Source organism: Mytilus edulis, chromosome 6 (assembly GCF_963676685.1).
Source record: "Mytilus edulis chromosome 6, xbMytEdul2.2, whole genome shotgun sequence".
Lineage (NCBI taxonomy): Eukaryota > Metazoa > Mollusca > Bivalvia > Mytilida > Mytilidae > Mytilus > Mytilus edulis.
This window is the reverse complement of record NC_092349.1, coordinates 14501397-14513689: the sequence shown is the minus strand read 5'-3', so window position 1 is coordinate 14513689 and position 12293 is coordinate 14501397. Positions and strand designations below refer to the sequence as shown.

The window sequence follows — 12293 nt, the reverse complement described above, 5'->3', positions numbered from 1 at the left end:
ACGCAGGTATAGTAAACTTCAAGCTAGTCCGGGGTCATGTCAGGTCACAGTCCGGACTCACCTGTTCAAGAATGTGTATTACATGGATGATCGATCGCTGCTTAAATTTTATTGGAGCAATTCCAACTTTGTATCATCCAATCAGGAGCCGCAGAAGATTTTATTCAGAGTACCATCTTGGGGTAAAAAATATCCCGGTTAACGTGTAACACAAGATTATTTCTGTATTTCTTACCAAAGGAATACTATTGATACGGAGATTACGAGTGAATAATTCATAAGCGATGTATATTAGTTTATTTTGACAATGGCTGCTAAAATAAAATTATTTCACTATATTGAACATTTTTATTTATCATTTCATTAAATCTCGGAGCTAATGCCCCTTTAAATCTGACTTCTATACATGCTTGATTATGATTGATAGTGTAGTCTTTGACACCTTTATCGTGAAACATTGGATTGTTGAATTATTTTAATAGACTTTGTGATGACAATCAAATAAGAAAGTAAATCTTTTTTTTTATTATTTTATTTATAAATACCATGTTATCGACAAGTGACGCGTTATTTGCAATGTTGATATAATAATAAGAATGATGTGATGTGATGTGATTGCCAATGAGACAGCTGACAAAGAAGACCAAATGACACAGACATTTACAACTATAGGTGACCGTACGACACCAACTACAGATATGAGAATACTCGCAGTTACTGATCACAGCTAGTACAAAAAAGCAATCCATCATAGTTTTTACTTTGGTTATTTAAACACTGAATTACCAATAGCCTTAATGTATTTTGTAAGTAATTCCTGGTTAATTGTGTCTTCTTTTTCCTTTTTCTTTCAATTAAACCAATATCCTAAAGCGAGTGTAAACCTTTGTCAATAATTCAATCTGAGGAACAGTATTAGAGAAGAATTTAGAGAAACAGAATTCGGAGAAACCATATAAGTCTTAATAGAGATTAAAATAACTCGGAGGAACAATAAAAAGTCATAAGGCTTCTGAGGAACAACAAGAGATCATAAGAATTCGGAGGAAAAATCAAAAGGCATAAGAATTCGGAAGAACAATAAAAAGTCATAAGAATTCTGAGAAACAATAAGATATCATAAGAGTTCGGAGGAACAATAAGATATCATAAGAATTCGGAATTACAATAAGAGATCATAGGAATTCTTAATGATACTAGTTGACAATTCATAACATATGTACAATTGGGTAACGAAAGAGGTTTATATTGATGAATAGAATCAATGTGACATTCACCTGCAATTAACCTGTGCACAATCGGCGCAAATGAAAGATCGAAACTTTTAAAAATCGGCGCAAATGTCAAACACCCAATAAAACACGAGACTTTCATTACACAGTGACATAACAACGCGTAATTGGTGTTCTCATAAGAGGAAACTAATATTAAAAGTGATTAATTAAGACTGCCAAAACAATGTTTTAGAAAAGCAGGAATTCTATTTTTCCCTTAATGTCTAGAAGAAGAAAACAATACAAAAAAAATATAACCCTCGAATGTATCAAACTATTGCGCTTTACTCTTCCTATGAAAAGAATTTAATTTGCTTTCATTGATAATAAAAAAGATTTTATTAATTTCAATAAAACAATAACGACAAAGGAATTATTATATATTTCTTCCTTACTTTACTTTACTCTTTTTTGTTCAATTTTGCGCTCGGAATGTGGATTTTTTTTTTAATTTTTATATACTGTAACTAATAATTTATATGACAGTAATCTTAAAAAAAATCAAAGTGGTAAAAAACCCACAGTCCGGGTCCGGCATTCAGTCCGGGTCCGGTGGCCAGTCCGGGTCCGGGTCCGGGTTTCATACCAAAGTCCGGGTCCGGAGTCCGGTCCGGTCCGGGTTTCAGTGCGTACCATTTATTTCACTTCCGGTGTAAGTAAAATCTGCAGATAACAATTTTATTTTTTGAAAAAAGATCCTATCGTAAAATCAACGAATCAGATATAAAATTTGTATACTTAACTAAATAGAAAACAAAAATGATATAGTTTCGGAAGAAATTACAAGAGGAATATTTTAAAATTTGTGTTGATATCTTTTACTTTTTACTTTTATCTTATTCTACGTGGATTCTTCAACATCCGGTGTAAACATTGCACTACACAGCCATGGCACAAACATTTCAGCAAGAATACATGCAAATGCCGCCCGTTACTCGGGCTTACACTACAGCATGTGTTATCACAACGATAGCAGTGGTATTATTCTTATTTCAGTTTTAAATAAATGTTAAATACAAGCAATATAATGTAGGACTGTAACACAGCCACTTACAAAATTTTGTATCTCTGATAAAAAAAAAAAGGCTGGATTGTATGTCAAATCATAATCATGTATATGTACAGCTATCAGGTCGATCCACATCGCTATCAATTCAGCATTCAGTTGCACCTCAGTCATTACAACTGAACAGCAGAACTGGGTCAGCTCCTCTTTACCTGCTATCCTAGTTCAAATAATTACAACGTCTTTAAAGGCTATTTTTTTTTTTTTCTTGATGCCTTACATGTACATTGTCACAGGAAAGCGTCAAAGCAAAAATTTGAAATAGCCTTCCATTACATCATAATTATTTGGACTACTGCTATCCACGATGTTGGTTTACTCCAGGGTTTATTGATTGATGATAGACACCAATTCAATGCTGAACAGTATGATCTTAAACTTGTTGTTTTGCATAAATATCGCATTAGCATTTTGTCCTTAACACACATTACAGGGGACATATTATGCTGACTGACTTCTACTGGTCTGTATCATAGGTGTTGGATAATGGACCACCATTGCACTGTCTTACCACTTTGGTCCTGATAAAGATTCCTGTCATCATTATGACTTTGTCTGAGACCCATCGACCAGTACTTCATCATTGTGGTTAGAGGGCTGCCAAGCTGACCAACCTGGCCCTGAAAGCAGTCGTTGTTAAGTACAATAGCAATCAAACTAAATGGTAGTATCTCACGAAAACTGAGATTGCTGCCTATCAATATTGTGCCTTCCATCTGTTCCTGACCAACTGCAGAAAATATTTAAATGCTCACCTTGCTTTTCTTTGGGCACAGAGCTGACTGTGAGAGCTGTAAAGCCAGTCAAGGTCGTTAAAACACTTCCATCATCATTATAAGGTCGATCCAGCCCCAAACTGATAGTGCCCTTGTTGGTCAGGCCCCAAAATCCAGCCCTAAACTGATGCGGCCCGTAGTAATCCGACTCAAGACGATTCGTTTTATACATTTTATGTTTTAAAAAATGTTCTGTGGATCAACAAACTCGCTGTTGTCTTAATTCCATTCAATTGCAATCATCATTTGTACAACATGCATAACATATAGGTCACTTAAAAAATGTTGAAGAATATTCAGTGATATTTGTTTTTGTCGAGCCTTCGACTTTAGTCGAAAAAGCGAGACATAGCGATCCTACATTCCGTCGGCGGCGGCGTAGGCGGCGTCCACAAATATTCACTCTGTGGTTAAAGTTTTTGAAATGTTAATAACTTTCTTAAACTATCCTTGAATTGTACGAAACTCTGACAGAAGCTTGTTTATGATCAGGAGATAGTATCCAGAAGTTAATTTTGTAAAAATAAAATTCCATTTTTTCCGTATTTTACTTATAAATGGACTTAGTTTTTTCTGCCAGAAAACATTACATTCACTCTGTGGTTAAAGTTTTTAAAATTTTAATAACTATCTTAAACTATCCTGGAAATGTACAAAACTTGGCCAGAAGCTTGTTTATGAGCAGGAGATAGTATCCAGAAGTAAATTTTGTAAAAATAAAATTCCATTTTTTCCGTATTTTACTTATAAATGGACTTAGTTTTTCTGCCAGGAAACATTACATTCACTCTGTGGTTAAAGTTTTTAAAATTTTAAAACCTTTCTTAAACTATCCTGGAATTGTAAGAAACTTGGCCAGAAGCTTGTTTATGATCAGAAGATAGTATCCAGATGTAAATTTTGTAAAAATAAAATTCCATTTTTCCCATATTTTACTTATAAATGGACTTAGTTTTTCTTTCAGTTAACATTACATACAGTCTGCAGTTAAAGTATTTAAAACATTTTTAAGATTCTTAAACTAGCCTGGATTTTTACCAAACTTGGACAGAAGCTTCTGACAATCAAAAGATAGTATCGAGAGGAATAATTTTATTGATTTTTTTCATCATTTTTGATGAGTGTGTGATTAACAGCAAAAGTAGGCGAGACACTGGGTTCCGCGGAACCCTTACAAATTTTTTAAATGAAGATATTGCTACATGTACCTTCATATATAGGCATGATAGGTCAGTCATTGAACATGTTCAACACTCTTGTACATGTGGCAGTATAATATATTTTTGAAGTAAGATTTAAAGGCAAAAAGAAAACACTAGTATATCATCAGTCAGAGCTCAGACATAAATAAGTCTGAATCTGCTTTTGACTTATAGATGTCTAAATTTGTAAGTTTTAGGATTTGTCTCCCTTTAATGCAAGACAAAATACGACTTAAATAAGTCAAATATTGTTAAGCAAGAAATGATTGACCAGAATCAAAAAGTTGCAAATATCAACTCCTACAAGTCGATAAGTTACCAAAACTTCAAGACCCACGCATACTTATAAAAAGGTCATGCATCTAAATCAAATAATGACAACATTGAAAGCCAATTATGCCTTGTCTTCTAAAGAAAAATATGAATGAGAGTCTGAAAAATCGGGGATCATGTTAATTAACCTTACAATGCAACCACCTGGATCCACACTTAATGAGGTAAAACATCTGTGTTTAGTAAGGATGTTCAATTAGATAATTAAATATAGATAGATCAAGTCCTTGTGAACTCTCAGACAGGTTTTTACTGTCAAAGGTGGTGTAGTTTGGCCACCAAGTCAAGTTAAGTTTTTTCATCAACATAAATAGACCTAAACAAGTCTGTCATTTTGTGACTTAGATAAGTCTAAAATTGAAAACACATTTTTATAAAGAATACATGTTTTGACTTCTTTAAGTCAAAAACAGAAATAGACTTGTTTATGTCTGAGCTCTGACTGATCATTGTGAATGATCTTTAGTTTTAGATAAAGAAACCTTACATTATTGTTCTTATAATATAACTATTACATTTATATACATGACATGCATGATATATAAGGATAACTTTCTACTGTATTAATGCATTTGAATTTTTCAATTTCCCATATTGCTAATTATTGTTATATTGTTACAAAAAGCAAAGGAACCTCAGTGCAAGTGTAAGGTGACCCCTAGCACTGGCCTGAGCAAAATTCTTTTGTAAAATAATGTTTGTAAACCTGTCAGTAGTTTTCCAAAAATATTTGATCTATATAAAATGTATTATCTGCACTCTTTTATTCATGCATTTCAGTTTGGAATTCACATAGATGTAGGGCCATAAAAAAGAATAGGTTTATTTGCCCAAACGCTACCTACCCAGAAAAAAAGCTGCCTACTCAAATTATTTTATTGTCCTGATTTAAAGAAGTTTTTTTTATCAGATTGGCATGAAGACTAATTAACACCTGATACTTCAATTTCTCTTTTAAAAAAAAAAAAAGAAAATGCCTACCTACCTACCTACTAACTCAACCTTTGGGTAGGGTTTGGGCAAACCAAAATATTTTTAATTGTGGCCTAGTTTGGAATTCACATACATGGAGTATTGTCCTAATCCTAATCCTAATTTATCTTTTTTTTTCAGCAACTAGACATCATCACACCATTTCAAATTTATTTTAATCCAGATTTAATTTTTAGAAAGTTTCAGGTGAGTACATGATAAATCTATCTACATTGATGAGTCAAGATTATTAATAAATTAAAGGAAAATTGAAATAAGAGGATAATGTTCTTCAAAATGAAAACGATATGTGTTTACATTTCATATCTTATATAAAAATTCCTACATTTAGGCGGTACTCCTATGGTACTTGTCAATAGCATAGGAGGGTAAAAGTACCGGGTACTGTCTCCTAATGAAAGGCCTGTATGGTTTTACATTTTTCTCACTGATACACATAGTTAATACGGCTTCTACTAACGAAAGCTCCATTTGGAGTTAATGTGTTTAGAGACTAATTATACCAGTACACCTTTCCTATATTGCCTACTGTTCTAGTTTACCGTTTACACAAAAAAATCATAAATTTACAGCAAAAAAAAAGAAGAAAGATTTATTTCACAGAATTGATAATAAATAATGCAAACTATTTGAAACAATGCTTTCTCAGAAAACATATTTCTTGTATAATGAATACAGTTTATATACAAAATTAAAAACCAATTCTTCAGAGAACAATTGAAGGTCTTTCCACCTCGATAATAAGAATGAAATTTAAAAAACGATGTTAGAAAATGTCACTCCTTTATGATGTAATTTGGTTCTTCAAATTGATATATAAAAAAATAAGATTAATATATGCAGAAGACTTAATTGTTTTTTTATGAACAGAAAATAATTTTTAGCAAAGGTCAAAATCTAGAACGTCAAATTGACCTTTGACCTTGACCTCAATTTCAAGGTCATAGGTCAGTGATCTCAAATCAAAAAATCCAAGGTCAATCATTTGTATGGTTGTGGAGAAATACTGATTTCAAATACATAAGGGGAGAAAACTCCTATAAGGGTTAACCAAAACACTTCGACTGAAATAGGTTGAAGTTGCGCCTTTTTGTAAACAGTAATTTGGCAAACAAATCATATCATTAACTGTAACAGTTTCTTTTGAATAACGATAACAAGCAAAGTTCAAAAGTTATAACATGACCTTGACCTTCGACCTTGATCTCAATTTCAAGGTCATAGGTCATTGAACTCAAAACGGAAGACCGGAGGTCAATCACGTGTATGGATGTGGAGAAATACTGATTTCAAATACATAAAGGGAGAAAACTCCTATAAGGGTTAACCAAAACACTTTGACTGAAATAGGTTGAAGTTGCGTCTTATTGTAAACAGTTATTTGGCAAACACATTATATCATTTACTGTCACAGTTTCTGTGGAATAACGATAACAAACAAAATTCAAAATTTAGAACATGACCTTGACCTTTGACCTTGACCTCAATTTCCTTCAAAAGACTGTAGGCCTCTATGACTTATAACGTATGAATTTATCCAATAAATCGCCTATCTTAAATTTTCAAAGGGAAATAACTCCCATAAGATGTCTTCCGATCACTCAAGTCAAAATAAACTAAATCATTCTCAAGAGTAGACGAACAATTTGGTGAAAACAGTTGGCTAAAATCTTTTACGGTTTTAGAGATATAGCGATAACAAGAAAAAGGGAACGCGGGGAGATAACTCCTATAAGAATAAGTGTTCGGTCACACAGGGTGAGTTTTGAAACCCCCATTACTGTACATCATCATTGACCAAAAAATTCATTCGATATGTTGTAAGACAAAAAAGCATCTCAGACTGCAGAAGAAAAAAAATAATCAGAAGAAAAACAAAAGGTCTTTCCACGAAAATTGGAAAGACCTAATAAGTCATGTTTCTTGGTTTTGAATTGTAAAATTATATTATCTTACAATTTATTTGTCAACTAACTTTGTTTATTTTTAGGTATGGAGATTAGTAACAAATTTTATGTATTTTGGACCAATAGGATTCAACTTTTTATTCAACATGATTTTTGCCTACCGATATTGTCGGATGTTGGAAGAAGGGTCCTTTCGAAACAAGACAGCAGATTTTTTCTTCATGATTTTGTTTGGTTGTTCAATAATGACTGTATCCTTTTATTGTGCTTGTATAATATATACCTAACAAAGTTTTCCAAATTAAGGAAGATTTTGCAAAATAAAAAATGCAATTTATATTTTTAGAGCCCTATTAAGTATATAGCTTATTTGTACATCTCAAAATCTATCATAACACTGATATTTCATGCATATCAAATAAAAGATTGCCAATTATTATTCTTTCCAAACATTGAAATTTTGAATTGATCATTGATTTGAGAAGGTAATCTATGCAAAAAGATAAAAAGAAGCTATTTTTATTTTTGCAGCTTGAAGTAAATTAGATGAAATAAATGGAAAAGAAAAGAAATTGAATATTTAGGTTATCTCCCTTGATGCATATTTTATAGTTTAAATGGGAGATATTCCTGTAGGTACAAAATTTAACTAAAAAAATGCTATACTTATTTAACATGGTTTTGAAATCTTTCTAAAAACAGTTTAATTAATCTGCTATATATCTACACAACACTGTTCAGGGGTAAAATTAATCTGCAATAGAAATAGTTAACTTTATGTTAGAGGCACAATGTTAACTAGCTCATAAATATAACTTATAAAATTAAATGTCAGAGTCTGCAGCTAAAAATGAGACAGTAATTGATATCTTTTTAGAGAACAAAATTCCATTTTTTGTAGGCAATGTACTTTGAACTTGAAGCGATTGACAAAAGATTTAACATATTATTTTTAAGGACCAATATTTAACACTTATGATTTCACTTTCCTTAACATACTAAGATTTTAGGATTAATTGTAAATATTGTTTTCCTTGGTAGTGCTTTTACAATTATGTTAGTTTATTTATGGAGCAGAAGAAATCCTTATGTGAGATTAAATTTCTTTGGACTTATGACATTTCATGCACCTTACTTGCCGTGGGTGTTGTTAGGGTTTTCAGTATTATTAGGAAATTCAGTTGTTATTGATTTAATGGGTAAGTAAATAAAAAATATTTAGAAAAGTGGGTTTTGTTATGATTCTCATGCAGTAAATTCAGAAATAAATCTCTATAGAAATTAATAATGCACGTTTGTCGTTTCATTATAATTGCCATCCTGAAATTTTAGCTTTTTTTGTTGCATTAGTAGAAATATTGCATGGTCAGAATGTTTTATTTCTGAAATATAATTTGTTGCATTAAAATTCATTATTTATTACAATTTCAATGGGTTTTAATCATTTAATCAGATTTCTCTATAGCTCATATATTATAAGGGTTTTCAGTGTTTTAAGTATTATAGGAAAAGGAGTAGGTCCGGTAAGGACCGATTTTGGCCTCAAATTTCAGGTTCATTTGACAAAAGATTTTGACCACTTTTTAAACACTTAAGTGTCTATTTCATTTGAATCAATTAGGTTATGTGAAAGATTTTCACTGATTTAGTCATTGAACAAAATCCGATTCAAGCTCAAATATGAAAAATCTACCAAATATGCCGAAAAATGTCACTTTTCAGATGGTTTTTGTCAAAAATGAAAGTGGCCGCATTTGTGTTCATCCTTAACCTTTATATATGTTATGTATTATCATAACATACAACTTACATTTCAATATAAAGGATGAACATGAATGCAGCCACTTTCGTTTTACACGAAAACCGTCTAAAATTTAACTAAAATGCTAAAATTGTGAAGATTTCAGTAATTTAGCATGACTTAATGGTGCTAGTATCCGATATATATGCATGGTATCGTCAAAAAGAGCCCATATTTATGTAGCTACTCTCCAATAAATACCTAAAAGTTTACATTTTAACAATTTTGTAAAACTGCTATATTTTGGGGCCAAAAAGGGGTCTTACTGGACCTACTCCTTTGTTTTGTTCAGAATTTTTGGTAAGATTTATGAGATGAATATAGAAAAAATATCAATAAAACAACAACTTTACAATGAGAGTTCACAAATAAAACCATCTAGAAGTGAAGTTAAAATGAGGTAATCGAGTCATTCCTGGCATTTTAAAAGATTTGCCAATGTATGAAACACAAAACTTAAAGAATAAAATGTGAACATGGATATGAATGTGGTTGTTACTTTCTGGATAGCATGCATAAAACTTTTGCAAGGGGGTATTTTTTATGGTAACCAACTATTCACCTTGAATGTCAAGGCTTGTTTTATAAATTTGATAAAAAAATTCCACCTTTACAGTCACATTAGAAAACACTTCGCAGTGGAAAGTACTGAATTATATATATTTTTGTAAATGGTACATATACCGGTACATACAATAATTAATCTGCTAAATATATTTGTAAACTTTAAATGGCATTATTATTTACCTAAATTGGTTTAAAATATATTGATAGGATAATTGGAGCATTGTTCAATTTACAAATTACTGTTTGGCTTACTCTACAATTTCATGTTTATATGTTATTACCAGAACCCGGTATATTGATTATGAATATCATATTTTCTAGGTATAGCAGTTGGCCATATTTATTACTTCTTAGAAGATGTTTTCCCAGAACAACAAGGAGGTTTCAGAATCTTAAAAACACCAAGATTTTTGTAAGTTATCTTATTGTTATTGTTCAAAACAAATAATTAAAGACCTTCATTTTATGCATAAACCTGGTATGGTGAATTAAGGCAACAGTAGTGTACCTTTGTTCAAATCATTTAAAACGATTGGAACAGAGTTCTTGAAATATTTCTTCTTCTAGTGGCCCTTGAAGAAATCTGCTGGTCCTCACTATTATTAATTTCTATTGCAAAATGCCAAAATTTTTGGGGTCCTTTGGAAATTTGGTGGTCAAAGCCTTCAGAGCACCACTTTTGGAGAAGTCTGTTGGAAAGAAACAAAGCAAAGTAACAAACCAAAACTGACAGAATCGCATAAACTCCAAAAGTAGTACAACCGAGTGCACACACAGGGTAAGTCTTTCCTGCAATGCATTCATTATAACCAAATTCCAAGCATGAAAAATTAAACTCCATCAAAAATTTTGCAATCATGAATAGGATAACATCTGAAAAATTGCAGATCAGACCACCTTACTGGTAACAAAAGATCTAAGATAAAAATTTACAAAATAGAGTACAATAAATCACAAAAATACGTTAAATCAGCACTTTACTAGATGGCAATGTCGAAATAGGTGAAATTAATACCCATTTAGAAAATTTTAATGTTGTACAGTATTTTTTAATAGTGCATATATAATTTTTTTAATACATTATAATTTTATTTTGTATTCTTACTTTTGTAGAACATACTTATTAGAAGGACCCACTGAGGACCCCAACTATAACCCACTTCCAGAAGAGAGACCAGGAGGATTCAATTGGGGAGAGGGACAAGAAGGGGAGGAACAGTGACATTTTAAATAAATATTTTCATTTTACATATAGGGAGGAAGCAATTATCTTCATTTGAGTGATGTATGAATGAACATGTATGGGGGAAAAATGACATTAAAAAATTTATTAGCGAATCACATGATGTTGTGGTGCTTGTTTTATGCTTATCTTATGATTATTGGTGACTGCAATTGCGAACACATTATAGAATCTATATTGAACTTAAATAAACAAAAAAAAACATTTATTTAACCTAATCAAATGGAGAATTAAAAAATAAAAAATCAAGAAATAAAATTAAACTGATTTGAACACACTTGCATATCTTTCTTAATTTCATAATGATTATTATGACTTATGATACAGTTATGCAGTACACAAAACAAACAATTTAATTGTAGTACTAGTGGAGTGTCATTAAGATATGTCACATGAGGATATTCAGGTTAAACTTGTAACTGTTCTATATCATAATAAAGCATCAGTCTAAAAAAATGGACAATAGTATAAAATAGAAAGAAAAACTTCAAGGTGATCAAACCTAAAAATCAATTGGTATGGTATCTGCACATTTTTCTAAAGCAATCTTCATCCTGTTTCTCATGATGAAAAAGAAGTGTGGAAAACAAAATTTATAAAATATTTTGAAGCATGATTACTCAAATTGTAAAAAAAAGGAGAAGAAAATAAAATTGTCTATGGTCAAGGGAGTTTAATCATATTTTTAAAGTAAACCTCAACTTTCATTGTAATTAGAAATATTTGCATTGTGAAAGATAGAAGAGTTGCTTTGTATATATAAAAATAAGAAAACGTGGTATGATTTCCAATGAGACAAGAGACCAAATGACACAGAAATTAACAAAAAAAAATGAATTATCTGCTACCATATACAGCCTTCGACAATAAGCAAAGCACATACCACATAGTCAGCTATAAAAGGCACTAGAAAAGGCCCCTGAAGAACAAATGTAAAACTATTTAAACATGACAACTAACAACCTGACGTATGTTCAAAATAATGAAACGATAATAAATATGATATACAGCAACAAACAAAAGCCAGTGAATTATTGGCTTCTCACTTGGGACAGGCACATACAGAATGTAGCGAGATTAAAATGTGTGTTAACGTCCAACCCTCTTCTTACCTGGGACAGCGGTGTATCA

At 31.4% G+C, this 12293-nt stretch overlaps 1 protein-coding gene across 1 annotated transcript; it reads left to right on the top strand.

The window, feature by feature from the left end:
- Positions 1-2098: 2098 nt before the first annotated feature.
- On the top strand, positions 2099-11257 carry LOC139527189 (derlin-2-like). The gene is made up of 6 exons (XM_071322500.1): positions 2099-2252; positions 5765-5830; positions 7635-7802; positions 8555-8750; positions 10241-10331; positions 11033-11257. The coding sequence occupies exons 1-6, from the start codon at positions 2163-2165 to the stop codon at positions 11139-11141; spliced, it is 720 nt and encodes a 239-aa protein (XP_071178601.1). The 5' UTR covers positions 2099-2162; the 3' UTR covers positions 11142-11257.
- The last annotated feature ends 1036 nt before the right edge of the window (positions 11258-12293 follow it).

Excerpts from the sequence above, each read along its gene's own strand:
- LOC139527189 (XM_071322500.1), top strand. The coding sequence starts at position 2,163 with ATGGCACAAACATTTCAGCAAGAATACATGCAAATGCCGCCCGTTACT. Across the intron at positions 2,253-5,764 it reads TTATCACAACGATAGCAGTG|CAACTAGACATCATCACACC; the intron begins GTATTATTCTTA and ends TTTTTTTTTCAG. Across the intron at positions 8,751-10,240 it reads AGTTGTTATTGATTTAATGG|GTATAGCAGTTGGCCATATT; the intron begins GTAAGTAAATAA and ends CATATTTTCTAG.